At 42.0% G+C, this 16,338-nt stretch overlaps 1 protein-coding gene across 1 annotated transcript; it reads left to right on the plus strand.

Moving 5' to 3' along the window:
* Nucleotides 1-768: 768 nt before the first annotated feature.
* LOC108882381 (thymus-specific serine protease) lies at nucleotides 769-15,089 on the plus strand. Its single transcript, XM_051065421.1, has 14 exons — nucleotides 769-1,384; nucleotides 2,215-2,404; nucleotides 3,522-3,697; nucleotides 4,084-4,183; nucleotides 5,110-5,239; nucleotides 5,366-5,489; nucleotides 6,037-6,114; nucleotides 6,351-6,398; nucleotides 6,543-6,662; nucleotides 7,305-7,469; nucleotides 7,621-7,766; nucleotides 7,865-8,044; nucleotides 8,120-8,274; nucleotides 8,657-15,089. Exons 2-11 carry the CDS (start codon nucleotides 2,344-2,346, stop codon nucleotides 7,753-7,755), a joined length of 1,137 nt encoding a protein of 378 aa, XP_050921378.1. The 5' UTR covers nucleotides 769-1,384; nucleotides 2,215-2,343; the 3' UTR covers nucleotides 7,756-7,766; nucleotides 7,865-8,044; nucleotides 8,120-8,274; nucleotides 8,657-15,089.
* The last annotated feature ends 1,249 nt before the right edge of the window (nucleotides 15,090-16,338 follow it).

Genomic DNA, 16,338 nt, shown 5'->3' on the forward strand with positions numbered 1-16,338 from the left:
TCAAGTGCATGGTTTAAAAGCACAACATAGAAGTTAACCATGACCCTTGTTTTAAAGAAGAAAGAAGAAAGTTGTAACACTTTACAATAGATTTACTTATGTGAAATGTATTTTTACTGTTATGATTATGTGATATTTTATACTTAGACTATATATAAAATGTTTATATACAGTCTACGCATTGACCTATGGTTTTCTTCCATTTTATAGGTAGAGTTTAATATTTTTATTAGTATTATTATTATTATAATTTTTTACATCTTGTCAGATGTGCCTATAGAGAGCTGTTCCAGTGGTTTGGGTTACTTAATAACTCTAACTTCTCTTTCTGTCTTTCAGGAAAAAATAGGCCTGTTGAGCAAGAGAAAATAAACTACAGCTTACGAAAAAGCAGTACATACTTCCGCCATCATAGTTTTGTTTGGTCCATTCCATAAACAAAGAAGGGCCCTCTAACTTTAAATTATCTACTGGAATAATTTGCCAAATATACATATTTGTGAAAATGTAACAAAGAATTTGTGAGTCGCATAAAATCTTGTTTTTTATCTTGATAATTTACCGTAACATAATGATCCAAACAACCTGAGTCCCCCCCAGTGTAAAAATGGTTTAGTCTGTCAAGCGCCGGCGCGCCCTAACACTTTGGCAAAGAAGGTAAAATGTCGGCAAACTACAAATATATGAATCACCGGGGAATGTGTGAATTACCTGAAGGTGTCTCTCTCCCTGCCGTGTGCGGGTCTGAAGGGTTAGTTAAGGTTTATTTTCTCTGTAATCGTTGTGGAGGGGCGTAAATTGAATTATTATTGATTTCGAACTAGGTTATTGGAGTCATTATGCAGACCTGTTTGTATACTGAGTCACAAAATGGCCGCGTCAGGTATATTTCGCATAATATCCCATTGTTGACACTAGTGTAGCGCTATACTCGGTTGTTTGTTGTCTATATGGCATATTAGCTTTGAGTGTTCTTGTTGGATAACTTAAAAACATTAAGGTTTTTCTATTTACAATCGCTGAAGTCAACCAACTTCCACAGCGTTCAGAGTTCTCTCTCCTGCTGTTATTTCAGACGTGCTAGCTAGCGGTTAGCCTTCGAACGTCTGGGGCTCATGGGAAATGGTGTTCGTTAGGAGCTGCTGAAGTCAACCAACTTCCACAGCGTTCAGAGTTCTCTCTCCTGCTGTTATTTCAGACGTGTTAGCTAGCGGTTAGCCTTCGAACGTTTGGGGCTCATGAGAAATGGTATTGGTTAGGAGATACAACCCGGAGAGTTCGCTTGTCGATCACAGGGCTAGCATGGAGTCGTCAGTTAGCTTAACCTTCATATTTTTAAATGGTGGGAGGAAGCTGGTTTACACAGAACTCTTCTGTCTGTGAGGTGAGGGTGTTTACAATAACACACTAACACACACCTTTGTTAAGGAGTAAGATTATTTCTGTTAACTAGAAATAACGTTTTATCCGCCACCAGACTCCATTGACAAAAATAGTAAATTTACCGAGCAGATCACTGGAGATGTTAATCTCCCGGTTCGTCTGTTTGTCTTGTGTAACTTTCGGCGGTGAAAGAAATACTCCGATCCTTCACATAACTAAAAAGTACAACACAAACAAACAGACAAATCGAGGTAGCAGTATTCCAGCAGCTCCCGTGTTCCGCTTGGTAAAATTATTGTTTTTGTCAAGTGGAGTCTGGTACTGATAAAATGATTGTTTCTGGTTAAACAAAAAGAATCCTTACTCCTTAATATAAAGGTCTATCTCTGTAGGAATCCTTCCCATAATGCTGTCAGACACTTATGATAACAATCTGAGCCTGTCAGTGGCAAAACAAGAACTTTAGTGGACGTACTTTGACGTGGACAGTTGCTCACTTGATTACATTGCACATAAAAGCCTGGACAAATAAGTTCCAGGTTCTAAACTACTACAGTTGTTCTTTAACACACTCATTCAGTGTTGCTGGAATAAGTGTGTTTCGTTACGGGACAGTGCTTCGCACTGCTTGAACAGAAGAAGTTGAAAACTGCTCCTGTAACTCAGCCACTCCAAAAAAGCCATTACAAGGCAGAGAGATCTCATTACATCACCAAGCTAACGCTCTGTTTTGCTGAGCAGTTTATTTATATGGCACACACACACACACACCTTCTCTCACATACACACACGTCAGATGCAGATCATAATGATGCACAGGTCGTTTCACAGTCGTTTGTTCAGGGATCACCTCATCACTGCAGCCTCGTCCTGGGACTATATAAGAAGTTGATGAGTGGCAGAGATCCATCTGAGTCCTGCTGATTGGATATACATTAAATTCACCTCAGAGTGGTGAAGATGTTTTTATCATCCACACGCTTTCTCATCCTCCTGCTCCTCTTGAACTGTGTCGATGCTGGTGAGTTGACGAATTCCTCTGAAAATGTGGATTTACTCCCAGATTCATGTTTGATTTTATTCATTGTCCTAAAATTGATCGCTAGAAAACTGCTGTGAAACACAACAGGACTTATTCATGTTTTTAAAAGTGGTTTGAGTTGATGTTGGGAGGGTTGGACACTAATTAATATTCGATTTTATCATCCATCGTGATAAGAACTAGTGAATTTCCATCACTGGAATAATCAATCGTTAATATCCTCACGGGTGTCTTTTAAAAAGCCAACATTCAGTCCTGTATTCATTTATTTTGAATCGCCACAAGGGGGAGCTGCGTCTTCTCAGTCATTCTAAAACGCTAATCCTGTTAGCATGGCTGAAGGCTCGGCTAAAACGGAGCTAGTCGAGTCCGATACCTTTAATTTGAGCTCCCGTCTCCATGACAACCATCCAGTTCTGTTCACCGAACTCTTTGTAAAATTAACGAACGTCACTGTCAGTTACTGAACGTACAGAGTGTTGGTTTAGTTTTACAAACACTGACGGTTATCTAAACGTTTGTTAGGTTATGATGCTGTTTTGGTCTCCAGTGAATTAAGTTAACTACGTAGCTGAACTGATCGCAATTTACTACAGTTTTTCCTTTTTTACATTAATGTTACGGTTTTTCCGTAAACCGTAACATTAATGTGGACACAGCCTGGAGGAAACAGTTCAAATCTTTTTAAGAATTTAAAGCACATTTTAAAAATTATCGCAGCAATATCGCAATTATTATGGCCAGGATTATCGTGACGTGAGGTTTTCATATTCACGCCTAGTAGTGACCAAAAGAATGAAATGAGTTCGTCGTTGTCAGAGCTGAGCCAGTAGAAAAAACAGATGATGAGTCCCATGGGAAACTATTGCTGGAAGTCGACTGTTCCTAAAATAGATCAGAGTTTGTGGATAGAGATTTAAGGTTTTTTGTTGGAGACATGGAGCAGGTTTGTTTCAGCTGCTTCTGGCTGATGGAGCCACACAGGAGTCCTCAGTAAGGCTTCTGTAATGGCTCCTAAACATCCAGACCCTGTTTGATGATCGAGCTTCGTCTCATCTGCACAGCTCTCACCCTCTCTTTTCCCTGCCGTCGCCAGGTCGAGTGCTGAGGAAGATCAAGCAGCGTTTGCGTGATCTCCAGCTGCAGGAGGCCAAGCAGCGTCTCCTGCTCCGCACAGCGAGCGGACACCAGCCTCTCCAACACGTGAAGGAGGGACGGATCCAGCAGCCTCTGAACCACTTCAACCGACAGGACGTCAGCACCTTCCCTCAGGTGGAGACACACCACACAGAGCTGTCTTTACTTTTAGAGACAGTATTTTATTTAAAGCATCAAAAACTGATCTGTCAGTGTCTTTCAGATGCTGTAAAGACGATGAAGCCGCTGCTTTGTCAGGTGGAAAACAAAACTGTGCTGCTTTAAATTTGTCCTACAGGAGCTGAACTGAGTGAAATCCAACAGTGGCTCTCGTTTCCTGACAACATGAATTGAAATGTTCGGCTTCTTTTAGCTCTCGCTGCCATTTGAAGCTGCCAATGTGCAAATTTGTCCACTGCAGGATTAGTTGCACCAAGGCCGTGAATGTGCACTGCTGCTGAATAAAGAAAAGCCTCTCTTTGTCTTTTCTTGTTGTTCTCTCCGTCTGTCTCTTCTTCCAGAGGTTCTTTGTGAACGAGGCGTTCTGGCGGCGTCCCGATGGTCCGGTGTTCCTCTACATCGGAGGAGAAGGACCCATCTTTGAGTTTGACGTTCTGGCAGGTACAGACGCAGACGACACAGAAAATGGCTGAATCAGGTTTGGAAACAAGTGAAAACACAGCAAGTGAAGCTTCATGTTGTGTATTAGTAACATGACACTTGGTCAGAAGAGTCGTTCTCCTGAGCTTGATATTTCAGTAACGTCTCAAGGGAACCTTCACTTGGATTCAAGGACGAAGTGATTAAATGGTGGTTAAAGGTCAAAGGTCAAGGTCGTTTTTACCACACAAAAACTAAAACTATTGCTATAAAAGTTTTTTAAAGAAGCAATAAGTCAGTCAGCCAATTGACAGGATATAAATCAGATCATTATTGATCGTTGAAGTCAGTTCTTTAAGCAAAAATGATGCTTTTCTGTGTCATCTATTATTAGAAATGGATTATCTTTTGGTTTTGAACTGTTCAGAGAGAAACTGAGAAATTCACTGATGCATTTTATCCAATTTTTCTTGATTTCACAGAATACCAAAAAATAATATTTGGCAGATTGATCAATGATGAAATTGATTGTTAGTTGAAAGCTGATTTATCTGTTTTAGTTTGTGTCCTGTTTATGAAACAGCTAAGCCTGTCGGTCCCTGTCTGTACACTGATATTATTTAATGTTCTGGATAATCACAAATTAGATACTAAGGTACTTCCTGTACTTCTTCCCTTGTACCTGTTGGTAGCCACAGGTCATTTGTGCTTATGAAATAAACATAAACACGATAATTTTACTTTAATTTGCAGTGTCTCAGTTTTTCTTGCTGTTAAAGAGCTCGACACAGGTGACAAACAAAATATAAAACATATAAATACAGAAACAGTCAGATCATCAGCTCGTTTGCTTTCTTTAAAAGTTCCGTTCAGTTTTCCTCTCCTCCTGTACGGTCGTTTTTTAAACCTTTCCTCACACTGAATCTGCTTTGGCCATGTGTTCCCAGGTCACCATGTTGAGATGGCTGAAGAGCACGGGGCTCTGCTCTTGGCCCTGGAGCATCGTTTCTATGGCGACAGCATCAACCCTGACGGCCTGGAGACGGAGAACCTGGCGGACCTGAGCAGCCAGCAGGCGTTAGTGTTGGCTCCCTATCACTTTATATGTGTTAACCTCGCTGAATATGTATGTGCATGTGTCTCTTTTCAGTTTTCAGTTTTATCCGGTGAAAGGTTTCATTTCTTTCTCTCTCCTCGCTCCAGGCTCGCTGACTTGGCTGTTTTCCACCAGCACATGAGCCAAAGCTTCAACCTGAGCAGCAGCAACACCTGGATCAGCTTCGGAGGCTCGTACTCTGGAGCTCTGTCCGCCTGGTTCAGAGGGAAGGTGCAGGACTGGACCCAGATCACTTTACAAAAACACATCAAACCAGAATCTTTGTCGATAGGAATCAGAGAGAGAGGAAAGACGATATTTCCTCTCCTGTCTTTTGTTCACACCCTAAAGGAGATAAGAGAGGACGCACTGAAGCTCCTTTCCCATCATTTAGTGAATTTACAGCCTCTCGGATACGTCCAGGTCCACAGACCTGGCTTTGATTTATGGTCACTGCAGGGATCCTCAGAGTAAAGTTTCAAACATTTTTCAGCGCTCGAGACAAACGGTTGATTCAGAGTCGCACTTGAGTTTCAGATCATTAATAATCTGCGCTGTTTAGTCAGATTTAAAGGATGAAGCTGCTGTTATTTTACATGTTTTTATCATCAACAAACTCAAACTAGTTTGTCTCTGAGTTCCCTCCTCTGCCTGTGTTTGATCCAGCACCTTCATCTTCTCATGGGATTTGTTGACAATAAATAAAACATCACAGGAAAACAACAGCCTGTTTATGAATCAGTTTTTAATCTCTTGTCTCTGCTTCATTCATCTGCAGTTTCCTCATCTGGTGTTCGGAGCCGTGGCCTCCTCTGCTCCTGTGAAGGCGACGCTGGATTTCTCTGCTTACAACAACGTAAACTGACACATGTTCACAGTGTTGATATACGATCAGAGCAGCTTTTAAAATACTGAAGCCTGAGTCTAAATCTCTGCTAACGACAAGTTTATTCCCAGTGTTTTGTTCTAAATGTTAAAATATCACCAAGAACATCATCTGATCTGTTGTAGCCACAGCTCTGTGTGTTACATGAACAGAAGTGATAATTATCACTAATTATCCTTTAAATAACCTCTCTCTCTCTGTTTCAGATTGTCGGCCTGAGTCTCATGAATGAAGCAGTTGGAGGCTCAGAGAAGGTGTGAAGACGACCACCTGTCTGTCTTTCAGTTCCCATCCTTTCTGGAGCTCGTGTTAAATTCACCCTCCTCCTCCTCCTCCTCCTCCTCCTCCTCCTCCTCTTCCTCCTCCTCCTCCTCCTCCTCCTCCTCCTCCTCCTGCAGTGTCTGGCTGTCGTGCGTGAAGCCTTCGCTGCTGTGGAAGGAGCCTTGGTGGGCGGTAACATCAGCCAGGTGGCCGTGGACTTTGGCTGCTGTCAGATCCCCAAGGATCCTGATGATCAGGTGACCTGGTGTTTTCATGAGATGTGTTTGTGATCTGCTGTAGAGCTTAAAGGGGAGAAAAGAACCAGCTGTTTGTGTGTTAATGTTCTTATTATTTAGACATGAAACTAAAGAGGACTTTAATCAGCTGGTTCCCACCACTGAACCTCTGCAGCTCTATTCAATCAACCAACTGTTCTTATGTGTCCAAATGATTTTAGAGATAGAGAATATTTTTACAATATGTTTTCATACAGTCGAACTGTCCATGTTTAATCTGGTCTCGTTGCATATATTGTTGAGACTGTTTCAACCATTTATCAGTTATTTTTAATTAACTGTAAATCTGGAAATGTTTTTAATCAGTTATTGATTAATTGTTATTTTCTACACAGAAAATAGGAGACTAAAGAAAGTGTGTTTTTCCTCAGTGAAATCTTTATTCCAACAACAATCTTCTTAAATCCTTTAAAGTCCAACTAACAGGAAGTAAAACAACAAAGATCTGCGGCTTCATGAAAATCAAACTGAACAAATGAACAAACCAAAGCTACGACACTCGTCAGAAACACAAAGACTGAGCTACTGCACATTTTTATCCACCCCTGGAATCGCTGCTCGTTTCTTTTCACTCTTTATTCTCTTTGGTTTTTTCTTCTTCAGATTGAGCTGATGCAAAACCTGGCCGGCATATTCATGGGATCCGTTCAGTACAACGAAGAAGGCGTCCTCATGTCTGTTAAGGAGATCTGCGGCCTCATGACCAATAAGAGCGAGGCGTTCGAGGGCGAGGTGGAGGCGTACGAGCGGCTCGTCAGACTTGCTCAGGTGTGGACGACGTGCAGGAAGACACAGAGAGGCTTCCACTGGTCGACCACCAGGTGTCAGTGTTGCGCTGTGAATCTCTCCTCAGGGACCGCAGGTGTTTACTGTTTCCTGTGTTGTTGTTTGTTTGTTTTATTCTCTGTGGATTCTGCAGGTTTATCGCTCCACCAGTGACGAACCGTGTCTGGACGTCTCCCACGAGAAAAACGGTGAAGGATCTGATGGACACGTCCCTCCACTCAGGCAGGAGGAGAGTCGAGAGACAGTGGACGTACCAGACCTGCACTGAGTTTGGCTTCTGTACAACACACACACACACAGACACACACACACCACAGCTATAACTACACACCAACCTCTCTCTTGTCCTTAACCCGTTATCATGTGTGTGTTTGTAGACCAGACTTGTGAGGACGCTGCCTGTCCGTTCTCTGGGATGCTGACCCTGCAGGTCGATACTCAGCTCTGTCCCCTGCTGTTTGGCATTTCCCAGCATTCCCTGCCTGCACGCATCGCCTTCACAAACACTCACTATGGAGGAGGCAACCCTCACACACACAGGGTCCTTTATGTCAACGGTGAGACCGGCTTTAAAAGAAAACTAAGATAAACTAAAAGAGAGAGAACAGCGGCTCAGGATTTTATTTCCACAGGTGGAGTTGACCCCTGGAAGGAGCTGTCGGTCGTCCACGGCAGGACTGAGGGAGGAGACGAGGCTCAGACCGTCTTCATCGAGGACACTGCTCACTGTGCCGACATGATGAACAGAAGAGTCACAGACCGCCGCTCACTCAGGAAGGCCAGAGAGGTGCGAACGCCTCGCTAATCCATCTGTACGACAAACCGCTGTTAAACTCACTTCAGTGTTGTGTTTGTGAAAGTAGTTTTTGATTTAAAAAAGTGAAGTCTGCATACAGAAACGGTGGGTTTATTTTACTGTGTAACTAAACATGGCTGTGCAAAAACAAAACTGCAAACAATACAACTCCTCTAAAAACGTTTTAAACTTTCCTTCCTCCAGACTCAAAACTAGGAATGGACAGAATTCAGTAAAAATGAATTATAAGCTTCAGCAAACCCAAAGTGTAACGTCTCTGTACGAGGACGCAGAGTCTCAGGTTAAAGTTTCACAAACCAGTGTGTTTCTTTTTATCTCTAACACATTATTTTCTTTTCTTTCCGCCCCTCAGGAGATTGAGAACCATGTGGCCGGCTGGCTGAAGACGGCCGCCCTGGAGAGGAAGATGGAGAAAAGAAGAGTCTGATCAGGTCACGTTATATATATATATATAACTCGATCAGCTCTTATCACTGTGGACGTGATAAGAGACAGTTAATAAGGTGCTTTGCCTGCTCTGTTTCATCCTCCTCATCCTCCATTTCCTGTCCTCCTGTTCTCCACCTCCTCACTCCTCCATCTGTAACCATCTCACAGAGCCCACAGGTCGTCTGTGCAGCAGCTTATCACATCAACATCAGCCGCAGTAGAAACAAAGTAGATGACAAAGTAGATGATGTAGTATAAAGGTTTGTGGTGGATGAGTCAACCCAGAAGTCTTGGTTGTTTCTTTTATCTACGACCGATTTTAACTCAAACCACCATTTTAACCAAATCACCTTCTTAACCCCTAACCAAACCGAGTGTTCCTACAACGTTAACTTCACATTTATTATTGTTACCATGACGATGAAGCTCTGGTAACACTAGGATTGCACAATAACAAGAATTTTCATAGTTGGAAACTTTCCATGGGAATTAACAGGAATAAACTGGAAATTTTCGAGCATAATCTTTGTTTAAACAACCAGATTAAATGCAAATTCAGTTGAATTTCTACCCTGAGGGGACAGAGGACCATAGGGTATCATTTTATTTTATTAAATATTCATGTTTTTATTTATTTAATGAAAGAATCTGTGAAAGTTTTACTCACAAATAAATCAAAGTCAAAAATTTGAGTTAGTTTACACACAAAACAAAATATTTATATTAATGTTTGTATATAACACAGTTTGTATAAATCAGTTAATTCCAGTCACTCATTACTGAGTAAAAAAGTTGTCTCTGTAACAGTGTGTGTTTCTTCTATGGTAAAATATTTTCAAATCTTAAAGGTAATATATTTTCACTCAGAGAATAAATTGCAGTAAATTTCCAGTTACTTAATTACTTAATTCCCTAAATTCCTGCCAATTAATTCCCATGAAAAGTTTCCAACTTAGTATATTTCCAAAATTCCCCATCTTAACTTCCTGTGGAAAGTTTCTGGAAAACTCCTTTACACCCTTTGTTAACACCTGGTGCTGGTTCACTCGTATCTGAGGAAAGAAACAACTGACGGACATTTAGGTCCGAGGACTTTCGGCTTTTGCAGATCAGATTTAATATTTATGGAGATTTTTAATCTTTACATTTGTTAATGCTCATGATAACAATGATTTGACGGCGTTTCTCTGCTTATTAGATTTTGTGTATGAGGCCAGTAAATTATAATCTTATGTTATAATCTTTGTTTTTTATTGTGCTCATTAGTTGTTGTAACCTCGTCCCACCACTAGGGGATGATATTGCTACATGTTTCTCAAAGTCATTTCTATAAATCACAACAGAATCAAAACTCAGACTGATATTTATCTGTGGTTGTGAACAAAATCGCAGCAAACGTCTTGTGAACATTTACATTCGTTATTACAAGTTGTTTTGTTTTTAACAGTGAGAGAAAATAATGAAGAGATAGAGAGAGAGGTGAGGAAGCACCAGTTGTCCTTAGGCCATCTGTTTCTGTATGGTGTGTGTGTGTGTGTGTGTGTGTGTGTGTGTGTGTGTGTGTGTGTGACCCTCTCAGTAGGGGGTCAAAAGTGGGAGGTCGTGACCCTGCTGACCCTGTGGGAGAGGGAGATCATCAATCAACTGGAGGCTGGACAGAGCAGCAGGACACACACACACACACACACACACAGAAACACACACCTAGATACTGTAACACACACACACATACACACATGTACCTGGGGAACACATATACTTAGTGTAAACCAAATTAAAAGCACAAATCAATCACCTATCAATATGGGTAGTTGATGACAACAATCACACACACACACACTCAGTTACAGGTCTCTGAGACATTTGCTGTTGCTGCCACGTGTGTGTGTGTGTGTGTGTGTTTTGTTTGATAACACACACATGCTTTCTTCTTCATGGAGGACTCACAGATGTTTCTCAGAGACAGATGGAAAGAACGAGAGTAAACCTGAAGCACTTTTTCTCTGCAGTGCTTCCATTTCATCCTGTTTCCTATAAACTCCTCATCTCTTTGCTTTTGTAAACAAGCACACACACAAACACACACTATCAGGGTTATCAGCCAGCGTTCGTGGAGTGACAGGGCATGCTTTTTCTCTCTCCTCCATTCCTCCTCCTCCTCCTCCTCCTCCTGCTGCAGCCTGTCCTGTTGATCAATGAGGAAGTTCTCGGGCCTCAACTATTAATCAGAACCTATCGGCTATCTGTCTGCCGGGCCAACCAATCACGGCCCTACGACAGCTGGGCCATGAAAAATGTGTCCTGGTGGATGGAGGGGAGGTTGGGGACGTTTTTGGTGGAGGGGAGGGGGAGGTGGTGGCGGGGTCACGGAGGAGAGGAGGGAGGTGAAGGAGCACTCTGTCTGATACGAGTCAGATCACAGCTTGCACTTTACACACTTACAGTTAGGGTTAAAAATTGTGTTAATTTCCACGGGAATTAATGGGAATAAACTGGAAATTTGCAGGGAACTTCAATGTAGTTGGAAAAAAAAAAACATCTTTCAGAATAATCTTGGTCAAAACAACCAGATTTAGTGTAAACTCAGTTGAATTTCTACCCTGCACCACAACCACACTACTGCATCTGTGGTAAATATATTGAATTTATGACGAGCAAAAAATTAAAATGTGTTTATACAGTAGCAGTATACGTAATTATTAAATGTAAAATGTCTCTTTTTTAAAATTTAAATTTGTGTTAGTTTACACACATCTGCTCCTGACAAAACAAACGCTTTATATTTAAGTTGGTATATGATAGCATTACCTCAGTTTTACATTACCTAAATGTTGTGTTATGAAAACTGATCCGGTGTTACCATTTTATTATTAGTTCAGGAGTAAAAAAAAAAAAAAGTTGAGTTGTCTCCATCTTCATCTGTTTTCAAACCAAGATCATGTTTCTTATTTTTGTTAGAAGTCAAATGTTAAAGTATTTTCAAATCTTCAAGGTCATGCATCTTCATTGACTGTCGGTGTTTAAATTACCACAAATTTCCAGTTAAACCCCATCAGTTCCCCTAAGTTCCTGTTAATTTCCATAAATTCTTGTTAAATTCCCTCATATTCCAGATATTTTCCCTAAAGTCCTGTTAATTCTCTAAAATTCCCTTAAACTCCTTTAATTCCCATATATACTTGTTACCATTAAAATTATTACCATTGAAAATTCCCTCTTTTTTTTGGGGAATATTTCCAAAATTCCTCAACTGGAAAGTGGAAAGTTTCTGGAAATTTACATGGAAATTTTCCACCCCTGTACGTCCCTGCTTACAGTTGAGGTCCTGCTCAGCTGCACGTTTCACGACTGATACTCAGAATAAATCAGTTCGATCGACACATTTTGTTCCTGATTCACGTTCACGTTACATTGCGACACTTTGCCGCCGCCGTGTCTCCGTTTCCTTTCATTTGGTTTCGGTTAAAGCGACAGAATTGGAGGGAAAAGTATCTCGAGCTGCATTTTTTTTTTTTTTTTTTAATGGAGTCTTTAATAGTAGAAAGCTCTGGAGCCAGGACCATAACCCTGTTGATCTGTCGTCCAATAACAAGGCCTGTCCTCGCGCCTCAAAGCTTCATCAACACACCACCATCCCTCTTCTGCATAATCACCACACTCACTCTCATCCATTCACATCTTATTGCCATGATTAGATTACATCTAATGCTATTACACCGCTCCCATCTCCCCCTCTCTCTCCCTCTCTCCCCCTCTCTCCCCCTCTCTCTCCCTCATCATGGATTTCTTGCAGATCTTATTAGTGTGTGATGTGGACCAGGTCTCCCACTTTGGATTTATGAACCCTCAGACTTCTCTCCTTTAATCTCTCCCCTCTCCTCCTCCTCCTCCTCCGCTCCCTTCCTGCATCTGTCCATCTATCATTCCCAGGGTTGGCTTGGGCGGAAGAGTATTAATCCCTCCTATCCCATCTCTCACTCCTCTGGACAGATGAGGAGATGGAGGAGATGGAGGAGGGAGATGGGGATGCGAGGAGGAGGAGGAGGAGGAGGGGGAAGGCGACCTCAGATTACTTTCCATAATATTTCTGTAGGGGAAAACGTAGAGGTAATATATGCAGATTTACTCTACGATAGGTCACTGCTTTGGCACCTTCAACAGGTATCAGGATGAACTGATTATACATAGATGAGAGTGTGTGGGTGAAGAGCAGAGGCAATAACAACGGATGATGATAAACAATTTAGCAGCAGCGCTAGTCAGCTGTTTGCATGTTGATGCAAAGCTTGTTAGAGAAAAGATTTGACTTCCTGTACAGAGTCCAACAGTTACTGTGTCTTAGGCTGCGTTCCATTGATATCAGAGGTCGGGACTGGGAGTGACGCCAGCTACGAGTTAACGGTGTTCCAGTAGACAACTTCGAAACAAGTTGGTAACATTAGATTTTAATGTAAACACTTCAGAACGTTCTTAAAACGCTGGGAATGATGCCATCTGCTAATTAACGGCGTTCCAGTTGAGAAGTCGGAAACTGGAACAAACCGTTAAATTGTGTTTTGACCCTTAAAGAGCGCAGACTTTTCATTCTCCATGTTTTCTGTAATTCCGTATAAAATGCGATGTGCACCCTCTAGTGTTCAACACAGGTAATGCATATCTTTACAGATGAGCAGAAACATCAGCGCAGTCAACAGAGAAGCTAATTTTTCCCGTTTTTCGCAGTCCAGAGATTTACTGCCGCGTGTGTCGCCATTTTGTAAGAATATTTTGTTAAAAGGCGAATCAGCTACTCAGTGTGTTCCACAGCTAGCACGCTACCAATGTTAGATAAATACGTAGGCGAAAAGTTAGCCAATTTCTTCTTCTTTCTACTTCCTGAGGCACATGAAATCTGCTGCTAAAGTTCACATTTTTTAAATCTACAAAAGGCAAATTCTAGACTGAAAAAAAGAAAGAGTTTCGCAATCACATCAGAAATCGTGGAGGTTTACCGTAGGAATGAACGAACTTCTGCATTTAAGTTGAAATTAGCTTTAGTGTTCTCTACTGTTGTTACGAACAGCAGCAGCTTGATTTCTTACGTCAGGGTTGGTGGGGTTTCCCCGACTTTCTGAGTTGAAACTTCCGAGTTGGAACTCTGAAATTCCAACTTCCGAGTACAACTTGAACGCACCATTATGACCTGTTGAAGCCTGTTAGGTGCGTTCAACAGAATCCAATAAACTCTGGGAAATCAATTGGAAAGATCAGGACATTTAATGAGTCCAGTCCTCACAGGCCTTATTCTGAAAAAAATTAAGTTTAAAGAAAATAAACCTTTGACCAGCAGTCAAACCTCCCCCTCCCTCCCCCCTCTCCCCCACCCGAGCCTCTGCAGTGACAGGTAGATTAAGGGGCGTGATAGATGCCCCGCTCTGTATCTCCCTCTCTCCATCTCCCCCCTCCTCCTCCCCTCCATCCATCATGGCGGCTGGTGTAATTGTGGCTGCGTGGGGCTGGCAGAGGGAGCCTCCATCCATCTCCTTAACAACAAACAGTCACGAGGACGGATGGCGCTGCACTCCCCAGTTAATCTCCATCTATAAGAGGAGGAGGAGGGGAGGAAAATAACAGAAAGGGAGAAAGGTAGTGTTGGCTTACTATAAACAAAAAGAGAGGGAGGGGGAGATGGTGGAAGCAGGTAGGTATAAAGGAGGAGGAATGGGGGGAGGTGGGGGGAGTGAAACTGGAGGCAAAGTTTGCAAACAGGCTGCAAGAGCAGGTCGATAGCGGTGGAGTTGCTCTGCGAGTGTGCCAGAAAAAAACGGGGGAGATTGTGGGGGAGGAAGGGGGGAGGAAAATTTATGTCCATGCAGCCAGACGACCCAGAAACTGGAGAGGCACAGACTCATAAAAATGCACTCTGCACTCCCCCCTCCACCCTTTGGTTTTACCCCTCGTCCTCTCCCTCTCTGATGTTTTGGGGTGGTTTGTGCGCGAGAGGTCACGGCAGCCATATTTTCTTTATGGCGGAGTCACTGGAGTCAACGAGGCTGGGTGGCCTCCGAGCCTCACCTCCATCTCTCTCTGCTAAAGTCCAGTAAACTTGACTTGTTTTGTGGCGGCGGTGCTTCATGTAGGTCGCTGTTTTTCACCTTGCGGATGATGGATTGCCTTTTGAGCGACGTCAACAGCTGGAGCTGCAGAAGAGTAAAGTCTGACGTCTTCTGTTTGTAATTTAGTCTGAGTTAAAGTCAAACAGGACAGGCAAACATCCACTCTCTCTCATTTTCACTCTCCTGTTTTCTAGCCCTGGGCATCGCCTGCATCGAGGCCCGACATCGACGCTGACCCTCCTGCAGCGAGCACACAAACAAAACAGGCAAGCTCACACTCACATGCACACACTCCTGTATATCACACACACTCAACAGGCCTCTGTGGGCGCAGAGGAGGGAGCACTTGAGCCCTGACAGCGAGTGACGAATAACTGCAGCAGCCATGACATGCAGAATGGTCCCAGGGTGAACCTGCCCGACTCTGTGCTGCAGGAGAGTAGAACACAGTAGAGACACAACCAGAGGAAACACATTCACAGGATGTTTTAATCCAGCACAACACAGCAGACGCTCACACTCGCAGATTTAGATCATTAAACTGTGGCTTCGACTGATCGAAACATCACGTTAGGATGCAAAAAAAAATCTGAAGTACATGTATTTTTACTTTTGTGTTTCACTGGCTGCTGATCCCACTGCTGCACACTCCCTGCCCACTTTATTAGGTACACCTACACAATCCAACACAAAATCTGTTTATTCAATTAAAAAACAAAAACAAATGAGCAAATAATACAAACAAAGTTACAGAAATGCTGCTGTAGACTGGTACAAAGGATAAAGGAAGCTGTGACATTACAAAACATAAACACCTCAGTAACTACAAAATACAGAGAGAGTAATACTGAAACTTCACATTATCATCTTTGTACAGGTTAAATTTAAGGCTGAGCTGTAGATTTCACAGGTGTATCTGCTAAAATAATAATTATACCTCCAGAATCCAACATTTTTCTTTTAAATGTTTATTTTCTTTTCTTCTCACCTTATTAAGACTTAGTCTGTAAAAACCTGTCGATGTTTAACGAGTGAAATATACAGAAAATGACCATAAAGCAGAAATATTTCATGTTTCACGTTCATATTATTTGTTTAAAACGTGAAATAAATCAGTAATAGTGACATTAGCTGTGTTTTGGGGTCAGTTAGACCTGAGAGAGAGGAGCAACTCCCTGTTTGACGCCTTTTAGATCAAACTTTAACACAAATCACATGCGTTTTTAACCATATTTTACAGATTAATGCAGCATTTTACAGCACTGGACTCCTGAGACACTAATAAACAGATAAATAGGTAAAATCATGAAGCTTTACACTGTTTAATCAAAGTTAAAGTGTGTTTTTTTATTTTAAAGCTTTAACAATGTTTATGTGTTTTGTTAATTCCTCATTCCTGTTTGATAGACGTGTTATTTTAGGACATCTGTGTGGGAACAGTCAACACAATTAAAGTTTCCTTCTCAACATAAACTTAACAACAAATGTTGTGTTGTTGAGAGAAGGTGTC

The sequence above is a fragment of the Lates calcarifer genome, linkage group LG21, assembly GCF_001640805.2.
Source record: "Lates calcarifer isolate ASB-BC8 linkage group LG21, TLL_Latcal_v3, whole genome shotgun sequence".
Lineage (NCBI taxonomy): Eukaryota > Metazoa > Chordata > Actinopteri > Centropomidae > Lates > Lates calcarifer.